Source organism: Nannospalax galili, unplaced genomic scaffold (genome assembly GCF_000622305.1).
Source record: "Nannospalax galili isolate Female #2095 unplaced genomic scaffold, S.galili_v1.0 scaffold49, whole genome shotgun sequence".
Classification (NCBI taxonomy): Eukaryota; Metazoa; Chordata; class Mammalia; order Rodentia; family Spalacidae; genus Nannospalax; species Nannospalax galili.
Genome location: NW_008359444.1, coordinates 1991752 through 2014010, shown reverse-complemented (window position 1 = coordinate 2014010; position 22259 = coordinate 1991752). Strand labels below are relative to the sequence as shown.

Sequence of the window (22259 nt, the reverse complement as noted above, 5' to 3'; positions counted from 1 at the left end):
CTCTAAAGAGACTGTATAGTGACCCCTCTGGACAGGTGACTAAGGACAACTATTGGAGGTGAGTATGAGCTCTGGGACATTGAGGGGATTATCAGGTCTATTTGACATGGTGGGTCACCTCTCAGACATGAATCTTGACACAAGGGTCTTCCCAGTTGCCCATGGCCTCAAAAACACAGGAACAGAGTGATATTTTATAGCACCTCATCCAAGGAAAATACAGGATGTGTGCTTCAACCTACATTTTAGATAAGTAGCAATACTTTTTAGAATCAGAATTTCCCAGGTAGGATTTGGGACCTACTTTTAATAAAGTATGCTTTTGCTTATCTAAGCCTCCTATTTTATCTGCTAAATGTAGCAACTGGGTCTGGACATGTGGTGTTCAGAGACACCATGTGCATCTCCCAGCGACTGGTCAGTGACTGGTGGTAGAAATCTGTGAAACCAAGGGTAGACTGGACAGAACAGTATCCTGAGGGCTCTGTGGCTTGGCAGGCAAAAACAAACAGAATGAAGATCCATCCCATGAAAAGGTGTCCAAACCTACTAGCCTTTACAGGGCCTTTATCATAGTGAAGTTACTTTACTAGTTGAGAAATGAAAGCAGAGCCAGCATAGCATGAGCTACCTTCACCACTTTTTTCCACAAGACCCTAGCAGGAAAGTAGGATAGAGTGATCTCACAGAATCACAGGGTAGTAGGAATTCCAGCAATATGCACCCAATATTTGACTCTCTAGGACCATGTTCTGCCACAGAACATGCTTTCTGAAAGTAAATAAAGTGCTTACATCAGGAGCCCGAGGTTCATGTTCAACCTGGTCTTGATAGCTGACAGACAGCAGCCTGCTCGTGCTGCTCTGTGCCTTCCTCATGACAGGCCACAGTGGCTAGTACTGCCCCAACCTTGCCCCAGCTGACTCATAGCTCACACACAAGGAAGGGCTCATTGTTCAATGCACCCTAATTGCCTGGGTTAGGTTATAGGACCCCCCCCCACATTTCCCTGCTAATGGCTAGTGCACGAATTCCAGCTGACCAACACATCTTATCTGCCCTACATGGGGCTGGCCTCTCAGTCTTTAGGGTCCATGTGGCTCAAACACATGCTGGACTGGGATGTGACTGGCAGAGTTTCATACTTCGGAGTCAGCCTGAGTTCCTTGTCTGACTCTCTGGGAAGCCCTGCAGGGTCCGAGTTGGGGAGCAGCCTAGTTGCTGTGTCTCAATGTCTGATCAAGCTGAGACATACTGTCACCCCAGCAAGCCTGGGTCCAAAGGAGGATGGGCCTTCCTCCTTGGGTTAGGCCTGTCTCCCGTGTGCCTTCTCCTGCTCTAGTACCCTGATGAGAATGAAGTTCCTGGAATCGAAGTGCAAGATTCATTGCTACCACCTGGAAGTTACCTTAGGAGTAGGAGTTGTTTTAGATGCATCAGTTGGAGCTGGGTACCTCATGGTCACTTATTCTCTGCACTTTGACAAGTTATGGAACTTTGTAATAGTTTGTTTCAAAAAGAGGCTTCTTTGATAAGCACTGAGTGATAGATTTATCTGTGGGTATAGGGGAAAGTATTTAGACTATGGCAAGAAGTTATATTAGTTTAGATCCAATCCTAAGTGGTAAACCCTAAATGCATGTATGCACATGCACCACTAAATGGACTCAGAAGATTATAATTTATTTATATATGTGTGTATGTATATGTAACAATAATAATCAAAGAAGAGATCATGAAATTGAGAGGGAGTGAGGGGGCATGGGAAGAGTTAGAAGGGGAAGAGAAAGGGTTGGAAGTAGTGTAAATATAATACTCATATATGAAATTCTCAAAAATAGGGAAAAAGAGAGACTAGAAAGTAAAGGGGAGGTTTAGGGCTCCTTCTTGTCACCTGGATGAGGTGCCACATTGTCAAAGAGACCACACTTATGTCTGTCCCTGGAAAGACTGTCATCTGCTTAAAGACCTGCGTGTTAGTCCCCACATTCTGGAGTTAGCATCTGGTATCAAATCACACCCTCTCACTTCCCTCACTAACTTTCATAACATAAGTTCTGATTTTATTCTTAGAGCATCCCACAGCAGTCTCTACCACAATAGAACATTGCCTGGTCAGCTTACTGGAGCACAGTCATCTCTATTTATGTGTGGGTCAGGTCCAGGACACACATGGCCTCATTGTGAGACAATGATGGTGTTAACTCATGTTCATAGATTGATTCTGTACGAGGTCCACCTGTGGCTTGCTCTTTCCTTTAAGATAATAGAAACTTAACCATTGTTTTCCTACTAGAACAGGTTGCTCATTACATGGACTTTTTTCTTCCTGGTTTTAAAGTGAGTTTCAGTTAAGAAAAATAATGTTCACCACTTCTTGAGAAGAAAGCCCAAGCTACAGTTCCCACACTGTGCCTAGACAGAAGTATGAGCCATGACCCTTGGGAACCAATCAGTTGTGACGATGTTTGTCCTGCAAAGCTTTGTGAATGGCCCCTGGCTCCAGGCAGCCTTCTTCTGCCTCTTCTTCACTTTGTTTGTGGTGGCACTAGCTGGAAATGGCCTGATTATCATGATTATCCACAGCAGCTCCAACCTCCACACTCCCATGTACTTCTTCTTGGTCAACCTGGCCCTGCTTGATGTAGTCTGCACTGCAACCATCCTGCCCAAGGTTTTGCAGAGCCTAGTGTCCAAGAACACCATCTCTTATGGAGGATGCCTCGCCCAAATGTTTGTCTTCACCTGGGTCCTGAGTACTGAACTGCTGCTCTTCTCTGCCATGGCCTATGACCGCTACCTGGCCATCTGCCGGCCATTACACTATGGCACCCTCATGAATAGCAGGGTCTGTGTGGCCCTGGCAACCTTTGTGTGGTTTACAGGGGCTCTCAACTCTTTGGTGCTCACATGCCTGGTGTTGCCACTGTCTTTCTGTGGTTCCAATCTGATTTCACACTTCTTCTGTGAGATCCCATCTGTATTGTTGCTCTCCTGCAGCCCCACCTTCATCAATAATGTCATGACTGTCATTGCAGACATGTTCCTGAGTGGCCTAAACTTCTTACTAACCATGATGTCCTATGGCTTCATCATTGCCAGCATCATGAGCATTCGCTCAGCTGAAGGCAAGAAGCGTGCCTTCTCCACTTGCTCTGCCCACCTGGTGGTGGTCACCCTGTATTACTCAACCGTGCTATATACCTACATCCGGCCAGCTTTGGGATCTGCTGGACTCTTGGACAAGGCCATCACCATTCTGTACACCACTGTAACCCCTTCTCTCAACCCCCTCATTTATACCCTAAGAAACAAGGAATTCCAAGCATCCCTCAAAAAACTCTTATTTTCTCCTTGATGACTCTAAGATTGGAGGAGAACTTTGGAAGCAGCAGGAGAGGGACTAAGAAGTTTCCTTGAACCCTTTTTTATGTATTCCATGACTATTAAGGACATAGACTAAGACATTACCTCAACTGGGTCTAAGTCTTTGTGTAGGGAATGTCTCACTCTGTATTGGATTTGTTAATCTTACAAATATTTTAATAACTCCCACATACTCAATACATTCAAATGTGTTCCTCTAAGTACAGTGTTCTTACATATTGTGATACTTCTGTGACTCACTGAGTCAAATCTCATTGCTAATTAAATCTGGAGTGTAAGTTCTTTAGTGAGCCATGTTTAAATTCCTTGAGCCTCTGCCCTCACAGCCAGTACTAGATTGTCATAGGGTTGAAGAAACCCTTCACCCCTCCCATGCCTCTAGTGGACTCTCACTGTACTGGTTTGATTCTTCTCTCCTTTTCTTGGTCCAGAATACTCCTTGAGGCATAGTTTGTGGCCCAGTTTATCGGAAGGGTACCCACTGTAAAAGAATAGATAGGCTTAGGAAGTTGAGCTGACAATCTCTGATGTCCACTGTACCTCCTCTGATTCCAATATACAGAGAGATCAAATCAGAGTATGACACTGGCATAGTGGTCTCTTCCTAGCCCTATGTCAGGGGTTTGCTCAGTCACAATTCTGACTTAGACCTCAGTGTCTAATGTATTTTGTATGACCTGACTCTGCCTGAAGAGACACTGTTATGCATGTTCAATGCTGTACATAATGTTAACATATGGCATGTCCCACCATAAAAATAACTCTCAAATAAAGTATTTAGGTGATGTGTGCACATGTATGTGGCTATGAGCATTTTTTACACTGTGTGATTGGGTGATTATCAATTCTAGAGCTTACACAGTAGTCATATGATTAATAACAGGAGAAATGGCACAAAAAACATGACTAAAAGATGAAGCAAGCAGTGTGTTTGAAAACAAGAGGACAAACAATACCATGCCAATGATTCACAGATGTGGTAGATTCAGAATCACATAGGAGATTGCTGAAGGATATTTCTGTCTATGCAGGTAGGGGTGTTTCCAGAGAGAATTCACTAAAGGGGGGAAGATCCACTCTTAGTGTGAGCAGTACCATCCTAGGGACTGGGGACTAACAAACACAGGTAAGGGGGCGGGGGAGGGAAAGCCAGTTGAACACAGATGTTTCTCTTCTCTGTGTTCCTGGATGCTATGACGGGAAGAAGCTTCTCCACCATACCCACACCCCATTGCCATGAGGCTCTGCCTTGCAATGGACCAGAAACAAGGATCCAAGAGGCTATGGACTGAACCCTCTAAAACTTTTTAATGTATTTGGGTCACCAGGATGAAAAGTGAATTAATAGCCGGGATGGAAGCCAGACTAGTCTACATAGAGAGTTCAAGGCCAGCTGTGGTTACAGTGAGACTCTGATTTAAAAAAAATTGAATTTCTACAATATATCTGCTTTATATTATGAGTCCTGGCATTGGTACAATATTTAAGGAGGTTTTAGGAATTAAATTGATGAATAATGCATTTAGTGTGAAAAGAATATAGAACTATTTCAGCAGCAATAACTGCAAAACTGTCTTTCAACACTGAGTTGCCTTCCCACTAGTACCTGACCATTGGCCTTAGACTCACTTCCTCTTCCTCTTCCTCTCTTTTTCCTCCTTCTTGTTCTTGTACAGTTTTATCCCTTCCATTTTTGTCTATGATATTTGTTGTTGTTGTTGTTGTTTTTTAATTCCGTGTCCTGGGTTATCTCTAGGGGGTTCTCATTGTAGAACTCCTCTATAGGACTGGAAGTGTTTGGTGGGAACATATTATTTGGGTTTTTCATATTATTATTTTTTCATTGTGATTTTGGCATATGAACTTTTTGCTGTTTGTGATTCTGGTAAGAAACTCAAAATTTCCTTTGTTGAATTGAAGTCTGATTCTGTTTGTATTATTGGTGTGCCTTGGTTGTTTTCTTACTGGGCATGAAAAGCTGATTGATCTATGCTTCAGGTTCTTTCTTTTGATTTTATATTAGAAGAACAAAATAGCTGTAGTCCAGCTGGCCCAAGTCAGGTGCCAGTCGGGTACTCTCAGGCTTCCTCTTGAGGTCTGGGCCCCTACTAGCCAGCAGGCACAGCACAATTTGGGGGAGCTCACTAGGTGGAGGCCCAATTTAGGTACTCTCAGGTAGTCTGCAGAGCTCTGGGCCCCTACTCAGGATTTTTTTTGTTAATTTTTGGTAGGCATTTTTGGATCTTTTTATTACAGGGCTCCCTGTAACCCCAGCTGACCTGGAACTCACTTTGTAGGCCAGGTTGGCCTAGATCTCACAGAGATCCACCTGCCCTTGCCTCCCATGTGCTAGGACTAAAGGTTTACGCCACCAGGCCCATTTTGTTAATTTTTATTTATAGTGTGAAGGAAGAGTTCCATTTCACCCTTTTCATATGGAAACCATTTACTTTTTCCAACACTGCTGAAAAAAATAATCTTTATCTCGCGTTACCTTTTCATCTTTCCTCAAAAATCAACTTAACTCACATGTGAGTTTATGGGACATCAACTCTGCTCCATTAATTGGCACTCTCTGTATGCCAGGGCCACATGTATTCCTACTACAATTCAATAGGAAGCTGTGAAATGGAAATTCTGAGTCACCCAACTGTTTTTCCCAGGGGCCTACACCCATTCTGGTCTCTCATGTTTCCTTATGAATTTAGGATCAGTTTATAAGTATTTCCAAAAGAAGACCTGGTTATTTTTCACAGAGATTACATTGAACGAAAGAGTTTTGCTTTTTGAATATCATCACTGTCACCACTGTAAATCTTCCATTCTGGAAACTGAAATCCCACTTAGATAGACTGTTAATTATTTAATTACTTTTAAAATAGTTTGAGGTTTCCAGTAAATAAAACTTTCTCTTTTGTTTACTTTGTTTTCAAGAATTTTGTTATTTTTGAGGTTATTGTAAGTAGAATTGTTTTCCTCATTTTACTTTTATATTTTATTGTAGGTATACAGAATAGAAATTATTTTTGTATTAGTTATATTTGTTTGCTTTTAACAGTCTTTATTTTTAATTCCTTTGGATTTTGTACATGCAAGACATGCATCTATAAGTACAAATATGTTTTATCCTTTCCAATCTGGACATCTTTCTGTCTTGCTTGGAAACCTAAGCCAATGTTTAATGGAATTGGCATACATAGATGTTGTTGCATTAGTCCTGCTCTTAGGAATCAAAGTCATGGCTTGGGTCTTAAATATACCACTGAATACCCTTGTGTTGAGGATTGATTTCCCAGCCTGTCACTGTCAGGAGGTGGTGGAAGCTTTGAGAGACAAGTCCTGGAGGGATATATCTGGAGGACTTGAAGTGTGAAGGAAACAGTGGAACCCTGTGATCTCCCCTGTCTCTCTTTTGTTCCCTAGCTTCCTACAGATAAGGATCTTAGCTCTGCCATGCACTCCTGCCATGCTTACTCACTTCAGGCTCAAAATAGCAGGGCCGACTAACCATTGACTGGAACCTCTGAAACTTTCCTCTAAGAAACATGCCTATCTGAGATATTTTCTATAATAATGGAAAGCTCACTAACAAGACAGAACTCATGTTTTTAACCATCAAGTACCAAGAAAACTACAGATTTTTTGTAAGGATGTTTTATTCAGTTGGTAGACTTTTTTCTCCCATATTTTTGTTTTGTTTCATCTTTTTGCTGTCTTGCTTTGTCTTTGTATATTTCTTTGATTTTGAGGAAATGTATCATGCTGTAGTTCAGACTGTACTCAAACATGTGGTAGTCCTTCTGCCTCAATTTCCCAAGTATTGGAATGAGGTGTATATACCATGCCTGACTGATGGAGTTCTTTTGTGTTCCTAGTTGTTGAATGGGTTTATTTACTTTGAGGGAGAGAGGTTGTCAGTTTATTTTTAAGTTTTTATTTTTTCAAAATTTCATACATGTATACAATGAAACATGATCATATATACATTCTTTCTTCCCCTCCAACTCCCTCTATATCATCCCAATACTCCTCCCTCTAAACTTCATGGGTATGTAGATGTGGGGCCATTCATTGGAGCATATGAAATGTACAAGTAGTCATATCCTCAACAAAGAATGATTCTCCCTCCCCCAGCATCTATCCACAGTCAATAGCTCCTCTTTATGGGGTGGGGATGGAAGATCATCTATGCCAAGATTTTGTTACCTTGCTCTTCTGCAGGTCTTGTGAAGGCAGCCACAACTGCTGTGAGATCATGATTGTGATATTCATGTCATGCCTAGAAGAAAGCATTTCACATCACTCCTTGCCATCCTCTGGCTCTTATATTCATTCCACCTCCTCTTTTCACGATGTTTCCTGAGTCTTGCTTGTGGTGTGGTTAATATATAAGTCAAATTATAGTGCTGAACATTCAGTCTCATATTCTCAGTACTTTGACCGGTTAATACATCTCTCCATTGACTGCTGCCCATTTCACAAAGAAGCTTCTCTGACCGAGAATAAGAGCAGTCTAAGTCTATTGATACAAACATAAATATTTAGAAAGAATTTTGATAGCATGACCATTTGGCAAAATAAGAATAGCAAGGTCTACCCTAGGGCCTATGACTTCCTCATTCATGGGCTTTTGACCAGGATTATAGTATGAGGACTTAAATTCTCTCCTGTGGAGCAGGCCTCAAATCTAATCAGAAAGTACTTACTCCATAGCAGTTGTGGCATTATTGCACCAGTAGGCATATCTTTCCAGGCAGATTGGTATTGTAGTGTGCAGGATTCAGCATTGATGTCTTTTCTCCCTCAGTAGCCTACATAGCACTTTTTGGCACTATGAAATCTAGCAAGCAAGGAGGAAGTTTCCAAGTAGTTTGAGATTGATTTCTCTATGTCCTGCAGCCAAAGTGTGTGATGTCTTCAGCAATACGGTCTTACCATGATGGGCAACCAAGGGCAATGGCAACAGCCTGCATTGTTTTGGCTTCCTCTTGGGCCTCTGACCAGTAACTCATAGGGAAGTATCTCATGTCTTGTAGTGTGGTTTTCATTTAATAATGAATGTCATCTGGGAGCAACATTGTCCTCACATGCAGAGTAATTCCATTCTAACTCTTTTTTCTTTTCCTTTTCAAATTTATTTTTAATTGAATTTTTGTGAATTTCATACAGCATATTTTGATATTTAGATTCTCCTCTCATATCTGCACCACTTTACTAACCTCTCACAAAATTTCTGAACTCTAATGTACAAAGGCCTATAAAGTCAGGTTTGTGTTCCCAAATGCCATTTGGTGTGGGTTCATCCACTGGAAGCTGGTCAACCTATATTTTAAGTTGCATTTTAAAATTATCTTACTAACTAGTGGGTTTCCATAATATTTTTATACAACCTTAGTTTTATGTCTGAAAAGTAGAAAGGGGCTTTTGGGGACGGGACAGACTAAGGGAGAGGGATAGTAGATTGTGGATAAAATTAAAGTAGTGAAGTGGAATACTGGTGGGAGAAAAGCTTAAGTAGGGAGAGACATGGGGATATGAGAGAAATTGGGTGATGAAGAAGAGGGCAAACCCAAAGGATGTAAATAAGAAAAGCCATATGGAAGTCTATTATCTCACAACCCAAATTAAAAAGTAATAATAATTCAAGGAGTAATATAACACATGTGAAAAGAAAGAAGTGGGGGAATGCTGAGAGTTAAAGAATTAAGCAAAGAAGGGAGTTGAAGGGAGGGAAGGGGAGATAGATGAGTTAACCAAGGATGCTTGTTGAATGGTTTTTATCATGACAGTGTGTTAGATTTTCCTGCATTGTTTCTGTTGGGAGCCTGAGGCTCAGCCATTTCTCAGGGCTGCTGGTGGATCTGAGTTGGTGACTTTCCATTCTGCCCACCACCCTCCCGCAGGTACAGGCCAGAGCCTACAACCTTCCCACGGCCTTGGCTCACAGCTGGGGCTCACAACCTTGGCCCACAACCTTGGCTTACAGCCGGGGCCCGCAACCTTGGCCCACAGCCTTGTTCTCTTTTCCAGTAAATAGCCTTGTTCTCCGTTAATCAGTAGATTCCTCCCTTAAAGTATGTCAGGGCCCCTGTGTTCTGATTGATATGATTACTCATTCTTCACTTCTTTGTTCTCATTCTCTATTTAAACTCATACTTGTGCTTCAATAAATGAGACTTGATCAGAATCCTGTCTTGTCTCCATTTCTCTTGTCCTTGCCTCATTTTCATCCAATCCAGATACTTCGTGGAAGTTCTGCGGGTCGGAACCGAGTCACATTGCAGGGTGGCCTCCCGCAGTTTCTATATCTTCTGATGACCATAAGATTTTATTCTTTATTCAACAGAAGTTTTATATCACTTATTGGTTTCTGAATATTATTCAAACTTTACATTCCTGAGACCAGTCTTTAGCAGTCATAACCCTTTTCACACATTACTGCAGTTTCTTTCTTTATGTTTTGTTGGGGCTTGTGCAATTTGATTCATAAGTGATATTTATGAGTTTTTGCCTCTGTAAGTTTCTCTGCTGCTTTAATATTAAGGCCATGCCAACATCATTGAAGAGAAGATTGCAAGGGATTGGTATTCATTGACTTTTTTTTAAAGATTATACAGAATTTATGGGTGAAAGCACCAGGAAAAAAATATTGTTTTAGTGTTGCCCTAGTTTAGAAAGTTTTAATTGCTACATCTGTTAGAAATCTATTTTAATTCACTATTCCTTCTTAAATAAATTTTACTCTGAATGTTTTGTAAATTTGTCAAATTCTTTAAAGTTACATAATATATTGGCATATATCTCTTCTTGGGATTTCTTGCATATAATTTCTCTAGAATGTCATAAATACTGTTGCCACTATATTTTTATTTATTTATTTTGGCCTTTTTGAGACAGCATTTCCCCATACCCCCAGCTGGCCTGGAACTCACTATGTAGACAAGGCTGGCCTTGAACTCACAGAGATCTGCTTGCCTCTGCCTCCCAAATGCTGGGATTAAAGACGTATGCCACCATACCTGGCCTACCACTTTATATTTTTGAATAACATGAATTTTCTTTCTTGGTTTCTTGGATAAACAACTAAGGGTCTACAATACTGTACAGTTTGTAAGGGAACCAGCTACTGATTGCATGGACTGCCATTGTTTTTATGTATTGCAGCAATGTAGCCAGGAGCTCCACACTAGAGAACACACTCTGTTCTGTGGCACTTCCTCTGCACAGCACTCAGGAGAGGAGGACCCTTTAATAAAGAGAAAACTCTCAGTAGTCACCCAATCCATCAGGCTTTGTTCCACTGGTCATGTTTTGTATTTGGAAAAAATGTCACTCAAAGAATCACTATATGCCCAACACCCTTACTACAGACTCTAAGCACCAAACCTACAATCTTCTACCAAAGGGTCCTTCAGACTCACATCAGGAAAAATTACCAAAGACCCTCTTGAACACCCTATGACCTTCCTACCAGCCTGAAGTCCCGTTAGGCAAATTCCCATGACTGCTGGTATGAGTAACCTCCTTCCTTGGAAAGTGCAGCATCTCAGAGCTAGTGTTACAAAACACCAGACAAATCTGTGACCTAAAATCACATTACTTTGTCAATCATAATTTTGGTAACAAACTCCTCAGTCAGTGCCTCCACGGGGCCCTGTTTCCCTCTGGAGTCTTAGGGAGAATATGTGTATTCCTATCTGATGTAGATATTATTCAATTTCATTGCTTGAAGGTGCTTTACTTCAGGCTGTGCCTCTGCCCTCCTTTAACATCCTTGCTGTGGGTCTTGGGCCTTTGTTTCTCACAAGGATCCCCTTCTTATGGATAAGGCCCTCTCATGACTCCTCTTAACTCATTACATTTTCATTGAGCCCAACTCCAAAAAGAGAGTACTTTCCTCCAGATACTAGGCCTGCAGCACACTTGTGGGAAATATAATACAACCCATAATGGAAAGGAAAGAGCATCATAAATAGACTAAAAGAAACAAGTAAAGCTGAAACCAAGAGCTTTTGTTGGAACCTGGAGGTGGATGTTTGAGTCACTTTATATGAGACCAGAGGAAAAGCTCAGTGTTTGGATATGGAGTGGTCTCACCACATGACCTGAGGTGAGAAAGTAGACAAAGGGACATTTTGGGAAAATAACATTGAGGGGAAACATGAAGTTGTACCATATGAAGGGTCTTGAAACCTTAAGGTGATACTGACAGAAAGGAGAGAGGACTACGAGTCCTGGACTCTGATGTTAACTGTGGCAATATATTGTTCATATCCTAGAGATATTGGAATTAGATGCAGGAAATCCTAAAATGGAGAGCCTCTGCCAGGCTATAATATAAGTTGTGGTCTTATAGTTGCATATGATACATTTAGGGGGCGAACCAAGTTACCACAAATATCTCAGATAAAGCTTCAGATTCATTCACTCATGGGATATGGAGCTAACAGAATGGCAATGGCCCTTACACCCTCAAAAAATGACTGTCTATCTTCTTCCATGGATAAGTGGTAGTAAGTGGATAAACATTCATCTCAGAGACACCAGCATCACAACATTACAGGAACTAAAGTGTGGTCAAAGTGAATAGACACTCTACAAACATGTAGTTTAAGTTGAAACTAGGTAAAGGCAGTGGGAAGTTGTGCTGGAATATATCCTGGCTTAGTAAAGTCCAGACAGAATGAGGAGTTACTGGAGAGACCAGAGAGCCAAGCTACAAAAGGAGTAGTGATATGTCATTTTTGCCTGATGAAGAAAGACAGAGGGTTAGCCTGTGGAGAACTTTGAAGAATAGTGCCTGAACATGTACTACAGGATGAACAGGGTGGTGGAACTAATACTAACAATGTGAACGTTGGGTCATTGAGGAGCACTGATAATAGCCTTTATGAATGGACTTAGAACAATGGAAGCGGGGGAAGAAGCTGCAAGGCAAAATCTGTGATGAACAATTGGGCTTTTTAATTTCACTCTGGAATGGCATAAAGGTTCCTAAGAGAGAAGTAAAGTACCAGTCAGTATCTGGGGTGGTGGTTCCATGGATTGGACATCTATTGAATGCCCAAAGATAAGAATGGGCCAATTATAAAAGCACAGCAGAATCAAGACTATGTGTTCAGTCCTTACATCAGAGGATGCTTTTTCTAAAATATCAATAGGTAGATTCCAGTTGCATGAGGCTTCTCTCATGAAAGCAGGTGTAGGGACATCCCAGGTAAGGAGAAAAACCTGCACATCCACACTTATTGTCAGAAGGAAGGCAAGAATCTCCGCAGGGCTTCCTGAACATCCTTATTCCTCAGTGTGTAGATGAGGGGGTTCAGGGTGGGGCTCAAGACTGAGTACAGCACTGCAGACACTTTACTTCTCTCTGAACTGTAGCTGGAAGCAGGACTGATATAGGCACAGAACACAGACGAGTAGTACACAGAAACCACAATGAGGTGAGAAGAGCAGGTGGAGAAGGCGTTCCGTTTCCCTTCAGCAGAGCGCATATGCAGGATGCTGGTGATGATGCAGCCATAGGACAGCAGGGTAAACAGGAAGTTGATGCCTCCATAGAAAGCATCTGCCACAAGAGTCATGATGCTGTTCACATGTGTGGGGCTGCAGGATAGCAACAAGAGTGGGGGTATCTCACAGAAGTGGGTGACAACCTTGGGGCCACAGAATGATAACCGTGTCATCAGACCAGTGTGGACAGAAGCATTCAGTGCACAGATGGTCCACACACCCATGGCTAGGGCCCCCCACAGCTGTGGGCACATCCAGGAGCTGTAGTGCAAGGGAAAGCAGATGGCCACATAGCGGTCATAGGCCATGACTGTGAACAGCAGCAGCTCAGAGGATGCAGACCACACAAGGAAGAAGAGCTGTGCCATGCACCCCTGGAAGGAGATGGTGTTTTCCTCAGAGGTTAGGCCAACCAGGACCTTGGGCAGAACAGAAGAAGTGCAGAAAATGTCCATGGTGGCTAGATTGCCCAAGAAAAAGTATATGGGGCTATGAAGCCCAGTGCTGCAGTTGATCAAAGCAGTGATCAAAGTGTTACCCATTAGAGCCATTGTATAGAGTTACAGAAAGCAGCCAATCAAGGGCAGTCGCAAACTGGGGTGCTCTGAGAACACTTGCAGCATGAACTCCATCACTGTTGTCTGGTTGGGACTCAACATCAGAATGGAGCATCCCCAGCCCACTGCGGGATCTGTAGATCTCTGAGAAAAGATTACGGTTAATCACTTGAAAGTTTTATTTTCAAACATGATCATCTTAAAACATTTTCTACTGTCAGAAAGGAAGGAGTAATTTGCTTCCTCCATGGAAGCCTCTTGTCCCTCATGCTGTGCCCCACACCATTTTGGAAACCACTTGTATTTCTTTTACTTTTCATTTTCCACCTAGAAAAGTTCACCATGTATATTTGGATCAAGGGGGACACCTATTCCTTCCTTGTTTTTTAAAATATGTGAACTAAATGTAGCTTCTCTCACTCAGGACCTGCTTATGCTTCATTCTCTCCATCACATCCAAATACTGTGTCCTGTTGTCAGTGCTATGGAGACACAGCTTTACTCCTCACATTCACAGCAGGTATTCTCTCCACAGTGTCAGTGGAAACCTCCCTTCAAATTATTGGTTGGGGTAGTCCAGGAGACTCCTAAAATAACTCAGGCTGTCACCACAACCCTTGATTGCCCCCCGGAACTTGAAAGTAAAACCCTATTGCTGAAGACAAGACATACTTTGGACATAGGACTTGGAGAAATAGAGCTCAGACTGACCTGGAAGCCTCCTCTCTGAAGGTTAGCTCCCATAGTATCAGAATATACTATTCAAAATGCCAAGGGAGAAAACCAGTCAATGATCCCATCCAACTGTAAAATCTATGAACTATAACAATGACCAGCCCAGTAAATAATCTCTGCTGGTGCAGTAGTGACACTTTAAAAAAATTTATTTATTATTTTTGTTTTATGTGTATGCGTGTATTTCCTGCATGTAGGTAAGTGCATCCATGTTGTGCAATGCCCACGGAGGTCAGAAGAGGCTGTGGGATCCCCTGGGACTGGAGTTATGGACAGTTCTTAGCTGTCATGTGGGTGCTGGGATTCAAACACGGATCTTCTGCAAGAACAACCGGTGTTCTTAACCACTGAGCCATCTCTCCAGCCCCCCGTAGTGACACTTTTATCTTGGGGGTAATTAACACCTGTCTATTTGGACTTAAGCCTATTCAGCAGTAGGGAACTCATTTGTGGTACTGTAAACACAGCCAAATACACATGGGTGGAGATCATAGATCCTGCAGAAAAATCCACTTTTGTCAAATCCCTAGACCAGCATAATTTCTTACTATATTCTAAATGTTTATCCTTATATTTACTGATAGGTGTATCTCTCAGCAGTCATCCAAAAAGTTTCTTTTTGCAACAGATGGAGACTATTACAAAGTTCTACAATGAGTCAAATGCAGAAAATAAATGTCTGTGAGGTACCTAGCCCTATGTGACACATCTACAATACAACCTCTACACCTAAGGCTCAGGGAACATAATGGAGCAGGAGGAAGAAAGAATATTAATGTATCTCTCAATTCTTAACAGTGATGCTTCCTCATACAAGTTATGGCAACTAACCCGGAAAGTCACAACTGGCCAAAGTGCAGAGAATAAGAGATTACAGAGTGCATGTCCCTGGGTAGGACACATATATCTGCCACTCAAGGCTCTCAGACCATAGCAATAGTAACATCATGCACAAAACCCTTCCAAGCTCAAGCCAGACAAAACCCCAGCATAGAAGTAGGGAAGTGAGTAACTGATAACTACTAGTTGAGGGAGAGTTGGTTTTCTTTAAGGGTGTGACATTAGATAGGTTAACCAGGGTCTAGCAGATGGACACATACTGAAGATCATTTGGAGACACAAACTTGAGTCATTTGACCTTAATATATATGACAGAGTACATGAAATCTGGCAGAGGGGGTAAGGTGCTATGAGAGGGGTTCAGATGGGGGGTGGTTCTAAATATGATCAAAATATATTGTATGAAATTCACAAAAAAATCAGTTTAAAAAATACATGCTGGTGAACCCAAAATACTTCTATGGATTTTCTGTCTCCATGAACCAGGTGCATCAGATTCAACACATTTACAATTGAAGTTTTTGCTGTTATCTAGTGTGTTCCTGTGTGATTTTAATCATCTTGCAGCAAAGCTCACACTCAGCCCCCAGGTGTTTCAAGATGCTGGCTCTGTGGAGCACAGCTCCATCTCTCTGACTCATTGTTAGCCTATACCCATGAGAGACCCTCAGTAAATATCTGTTCCATGAACCAAGGATGGTGTTCCACATCCTCTTACCTCTCTCATTCAACTAGTCCTCAAAGCCTAAAACTATAGCTTTCCAAACATATGTTCCCATTTTGTGTATCCATCATTTCTGGCTTCTTGTCATTTCCAATATGTCCCATTTTCTACCTTCAGAACCCACTTAATCCAGAGTGAGCACCTTAATATAACTGACCCTCTGTCCCCTAGTTCAAATTTACTGTCATTATCCTAAATTCTCTAGTAAGCCAAGCTCTTTCAGATGGAAGGCCCATCTAAAATCACCCAGTGGCCTTTCATGTAGGTTTGTATTGGTTACTTTTCTATCGCTGTGATAAAACACTGTTATCAAGGGAACTTATAGGAGAAAGAGTTCATTTGAACTTACAGTTCCAGAGGGATCAGAGTCTGTCATGGTGGGGAAGCATGGTGGCTGGAACAGAAAGCTAAGCACTCACATCTTCAAGCAGGCACAGGAAACAGAGAGAGATTAGAAATCTCACAAGGTTTAAGAACTCTCAAAACCCATCCCGTCATGTGCTTCCTCCAGCATTGCCACACCTCCTAATGTCTCCCAAGACAGCACCACCAGCTGGGGGGAAAATGTCCAAATACTTGGAACCTATGGGGGACATGCTCATTCAAACTACCATAAGGTTCCTCCACAAGTTCATCTGTGAACACACTCTCCCCCATCTATAAACTTGTACATGCCAATTCATGGCACTGTTACTTATGTGAAAATAGCCTTTGCTTTCAGTGCCCAAAGTAAAAGGCTCTTATCCTTCATGACAGAGCACATCCATGACATATTAGTCAGTGAAGTTGCTCCCAGCCCTACTGAATACAGTGAAACTCAAGACTTTCCCACTTTACCCTACACCAACCTTAAACACACCATTTTCTTTCTATTAAATTTTGTCTGATACAACTTTTCCATAATTGGGCTCACAACCTATTTTCTCCCCAGCTCAATAATAAATTTTGAGTTAGTTAAAGATTATAGCTGCCCCCATCTCAAACTGGAGATAATTATGTATCATATTTAGTCTATGCACCAATGCTATCATTTGCATGTACATATATATGTATATGTATGTAGGTATGCATGTATGATGTGTACACTCTTGATTCTATTTCTCTAGAGAATCTTGTCTAATATATACGTTGGCACTACAAGTGGCTCCACATAAACAGAATTGCAATAATGAATTCCTCTAATGGTCTTGGTGTTTTCTGGAGCTGACTTTGTAATTCAACCTTACCTAAAACTGTGAAACACCCTTCTAATATTATGGAAAGTACTGACAATTCAGGAGTGATATTAACTTCTAACCACAGGATGCACCTGCCTCAGTTCAGAGAGAGTTTTAATCAATATGAACCATAGACTAATCTGGAGGAAAAGTTCTAAAAATTATTAAAATCTGTCAAAAAACTATTTTTTATGTAATATAATTATCCTCATTACAATAGCATATCCATAAATCTATAACTACATTTGAAAGCAAGTAATAGATTCCCAAGCAACACATTTAAGAAGAAATGATGAAATATATTTAATAATTGAATGATTTTTTAAAAAATCACATCATTTCAAACAGTGGTCTACATAAAGAAATACTTAGAAACAGATGTATAGATCTGATCTCTATCAAAAAAACTATATTAGAAGAAAAGAAAGGCTTTAAATCATTAAGGAACAAAACAATTAAATACAAAGTAGTAAAAGGAAATAGGGTAAAAGCAGAAAGCAATAAAACAGAAAACAAACCCCAGAGAAAATAATCATGTTTGCATACTGATCATTTAGAAAGTTTTCAAAATTGATACTAGTCTGGAAAATTATAAAACTACTAATGAAAAGTTGCCCAAAACATTCAACAATATGAAAATAACTTTCTTGATTCATAAAGGTTTTATCCCAGGAGTGAAAAGTCCATTTAGCATAAAAAATGATTTAATGAATTGGAACTAAGATCCACCAACGATGGTCTACCACAAATGCACAAATTCCAAAAGTTGTTTGTACACCAACTAACCTTAACAAGAAGTAAAGAAGCTGTTGAGAGACCGTGGATTTTAGTACAATATAAAACATGGTAGAATGAATAAGGCAGAGAGGGAAAAACTCCTCATGGACAGAGAGACAACTTTTGCTTGAGAGAGGGAGAGAAGTTAAGCCGGCTCTTAAACTTGGACTCGGTACCAACCCTGCATGACTGAAATTCAATGCTGATCAGAGCCATATGATCATGATTCTGAGCCAATACTCAAAGGCAACACATACTAGAATCACATCCAAGGGACTGTCTTCATCATTATTCCCTTTCCCCTAACTACTGTGCCCTGGCCCCTTCCCTTCTCAGGTCTAAACAATATAGAAATCTATTGCACCAACCAGGGAGCAGACAGGAAAGTTAGCACAGACTTTACCTTGGAGCTCAAAGGCAGGTCTGCTCAAGTGAGACCTAGCACCAAAAAGAAATAATTGGCCTTATTCTCAGGCCACAAGCCCCACATAGAACTTCTAGGCCTGCCCAGACATCAAGCAGAGACATGTGCATAAGACAGACTTGTGTTTTTCCTTACATCACTGTCAGCTTTAGAGTGGCTGTTAGAAGAAAAAGCAGAAAAAAAAGACATATAGGATACCACTAAATGAAGAAATTTTCAAATGTTAAGACTTTAAAATGAGGGGAAAGTCATAGAAAACCTACTAAATGAAATAATCCCTATAAATACTTTGATTTTGGAAGAGATGGACAGCCAGGAACAAGAGGTTGGTAAGACCCCAGGTAGACACAATAAAAAAAGCTCTTCACCAGGCGCCTCATAGTTAAGCTATCAAAATCCCAAGACTTGGTCAAAAATGACCAAGCCACATTTAAGGGAAGTCAGTTGGATTAAGAGAGAACAATCTAACAAAGAGTGTGCTCAGCCATATGTCCTTCAGAAGGAGACACAGAGTTTCCAACACAAGCAAAACTGAAAGAACTCATGACTGTCAGGGAAGCCTATAAAATATTTTCAAGGGAGTCCTGCATCAAAAATGAGCAAAACATACTCTAGCACGAAAACACAAAAATATAAAATATACTTAATGACAGATACTCAAAAGAAAGTAAGAAGAATCAAGCCAATACAGTACTGTCAAACCACAAAGGTGAATGGCAAGAGGAAGAAAATAATAAAAGATATTCACAACTAATAGAAAAAAATAACAAAATTACAGAAGAGACTGATACTAATAACACTGAACATAAACAAATATTATGAGCCTTGGGCACAGGCCCCTTCTGTTCTCAGCAACCCAGATCTCTGGACTACCCTCCCAGTCCAGATTCACTCACTGCATCCTGATCCCCTGTACCCAGACTAGTTCAGTTCTTCAGTCTAGATGTTTAGAGCCTCCACAGGCTATCCCCACCCCCAACCAGCCCTGGGACTCCTGAGAACAGCTTCCTATCCTTGCTGTCTCCATCTCCAACCTGCCTGGGATTTCTGAGACCAGCCTTCTTCCCTAGTAAGTTTGAGCCCTCCCACTGTGCCTTGACTCCCACAACCTGAACAAATTCAATCTCCCATCCCCCAAATCCTGCTCTCCTTCTAGGCTTGGGCACAGGCCTGCTTCTACTCTTAGCAACCCAGATTTCTGGACTACCCTTTCAGACCAGATTCACCCACTGCATCCTGATCCCCTGCACCCAGACCAGTTCAGTCCTTCACTCTAGTTTCTTACAGCCTCTGTAGGCTGTCCCCAGCCACAACCTTCCTTTGCACACCTAAGACTAGCCTTCTATCCTGGCTGTCCACAATCCAAACTTGCCTTGAATTCATTCCCTAGACCAACCTTCTTCCCTGGAAAGTCCAATCCTACCCACAGAGCCTTGACTCCCCTACAACCTGAGCAACTACAATGTCCAGGACCCCACATTCTGTTCTTCTACCCCTGAGCACAGGCCCACTTTTGCTCTTAGCATCCCATATCTTTTAACTCTGCAAGGCAGTAAGTTTTCCAAATTGTGCCTTGTCCATCCCCCTACATTAGTACCACCTACAGCCCCTGACACTGGTGCAGCATTAGTCTTCTCTACCCTCTAGTAGGGACCCAGATATTTGCAGACTGCCTGTGATCACCTGAATCCAACTTCCACCTAACAGGCTCCTCAAATTGTATTGTGCCTGCTGATTAGAGGGGGCCAGACCTTAAGAAGAAGCCAGAGAGCATCTGATCCTCATCTGACTTGGGCCTCTGCGGAAACTCCTGAGCAGCTGGGCTAGAGCCATCTGGCCCCTCTAATATAAAATCAAGAGAGAACCTGAAGCCTAGACCAACCAGCTTTTCATACCCAATAACAAAATAACAGAGACACACAAGTATACAAACTGAAACAGACTTAAACTCAACAAAGGAAGGCTTGATTCTCACACCAGAATCACAAAGAACAAAAGAAATCCACATGCAAAAAAAAATCCACATCCACAAAAAAATAATAACATGAAAACCCCAATAATATGTCCCCACCAAGCACCAACAGATCCATAGAAGAGTTCTACAATGAGAACCCCTAGAAATAACCCAGGACACAGAATTCAAAAGAACAAATATAAACATGATCAAAGAATTCAATGAATTTAAAGAACACACAAACAAATCAAAGACCTAAAAGAAGATAAGAATAAACTTCTGAATGAATTCATGAGTTAGAAATATTGAAGAAAACTCAGGCTGAAATGAAGAAGGAAGTAAAACAGTCAATAAGCCAATTAGATATGATAGGAGAAAGCCTCACCAATAGAATGAATGAAATGGAAAACAAAATATCAAGATTGGACGATAAAGTTGATGAATTGGACTTCTCAAGCAAAGATTATGAAAAATTTAAGAAAACACAGGAATGGAGTATGAAGGAAATGTGGGACACTATGAAAAGACCAAATTTATGCATCATTGGCTTAGAGGAAGATGAATCTCATGATAATGGTATCAATAGATCTTCAACAGGATTGTAAAAGAAAATTTCACAAAATTAAAGAAAGACATGCCCGTACAAATACAAGAAGCACATAGAACACCAAATAGACAGGACCAGAAAAGAAACTCCTCATGGCATATCATAGTAAAAATACTACCATACAGAATAAACAGAGAAAACTGAAAGTTTCAAAAGAAAAACAAGTTACATATAAAAGAAAACCCATCAGAATTATAGCTGACTTTTCAGTACAAATTATGAAAGCCAGAAGAGCCTGGCTCCTGGGTCTAAATGACTACAGATACCAATCCAGAATATTTAACCCAGGAAAGATGTCTATTATAGTTGAAGAGGAGAGAAGAATCTTCAAAGACATAAATAGGCTGAAAGAATTCATGTCCACAAAACCAGCCTTCAAGAATTCTTGAAGCAATACTAAGAGCTGAAGAAAGGAATGACTATACCCAAGGGGTAAGAGAAAGAAACTAAATAAAGGTATAACTATGGAAATGCAGTTAGACCAAGCATGAAAACAGAAATTAAAATGACAGGAATCAATAAACATCTTTCAATAATAATTTAAATATCAATGAACTGAACTCCCCAGTCAAAAGACACAGGCTACTTGAATGGATTGAGAAACAAATTCCAGTACTGTGATCTAAGCAGACCTCCAGAGAGTGCCTGTTCTGGGGCTGAGAACTCAGGGGACTGCCTGAGAGCACCTGGATGGAGCTTCCACATGGTGGTGAGCTTCCCCTAATGGTACTTTACCCAACTCCCTAACTGGGATGGTGTGAGACCCCTTCCCAAGGCCCTGGGGGCAGACCTGGCTTTGATAAAGGCTTAGGTCTTAGCAGACAGCCTGAGAGGATGAGTTCTGACCTCCATCTGTGTACTGTGATCTTAGCAGATCACCAGAGAGTGCCTGTTCTGGCCTCCTCTGGCACAGGGGCTGAGAACTCAGCAAACTGACTGAGAGTCCCAAAATTTGTCCACTCGCCCATTAGGAACTTACCAAATTTTTCTCTCAGGTCCCGCTAGTAGGGGTCAAAACCTTAAAAGGAAGCCTGAGTGTACCTGACTGGAACCTGACTTGGGCTTTTGTGTGTGCTCCTGAGTAGCTGATCTGAAGCCATCAGTTTCCTCCAAAATAAAACCCGAGAGAAACTGAAACCTGGATCAACCAGCTTTACAAAACCAATAAGAAAAGGACCAAGGCACACCAATAATACAAACAGAAGCATACTTCAACATAATTCTCATAACAGAATCACAAAAAAAGAAATTGACATGCCAAAATCACAACGAAAGAATAATAAAATGGAAAACCGAAACACTATGTCCTCACCAAACTCCACCAGTCCTGTAGAAGAGTTCTACAAAGAGAACCCCCTAGAGATAACCCACACACCGAATTTAAAAGAACAATCATAAACACAATCAAGGAATTCAATGAATTTAAAGAACACACAAACAAATAAATCAAAGAGCTAAAAGAAGATAGGGATAAACTTCTGAATGAATTCAGAAAAGAGCTAGAAATATTGAAGAATACTC

The 22259-nt window shown here is 41.2% G+C and overlaps 2 protein-coding genes across 4 annotated transcripts in view; both read right to left on the bottom strand.

Annotated features, from left to right (window-relative positions):
• The window catches only part of Syce1 (synaptonemal complex central element protein 1), a 100995-nt gene that overhangs the window by 41237 nt on the left and 37499 nt on the right, over positions 1 to 22259 (bottom strand). The window contains exon 1 of one of the 3 annotated variants that reach the window (XM_017795611.2): positions 7594 to 7660. The exons of the other annotated variants lie outside the window; for them this stretch is intronic. The gene's annotated coding sequence lies outside the window, so the exon portion shown is untranslated. Of the gene's footprint in view, positions 1 to 7593; positions 7661 to 22259 lie in introns of those variants that run through there. 3 annotated transcript variants of the gene reach the window in all.
• LOC103725847 (olfactory receptor 13A1-like) lies at positions 12639 to 13565 on the bottom strand. The gene is given in 1 exon segment (XM_008823186.2): positions 12639 to 13565. A coding segment is annotated over 1 exon segment (924 nt). The 5' UTR covers positions 13563 to 13565.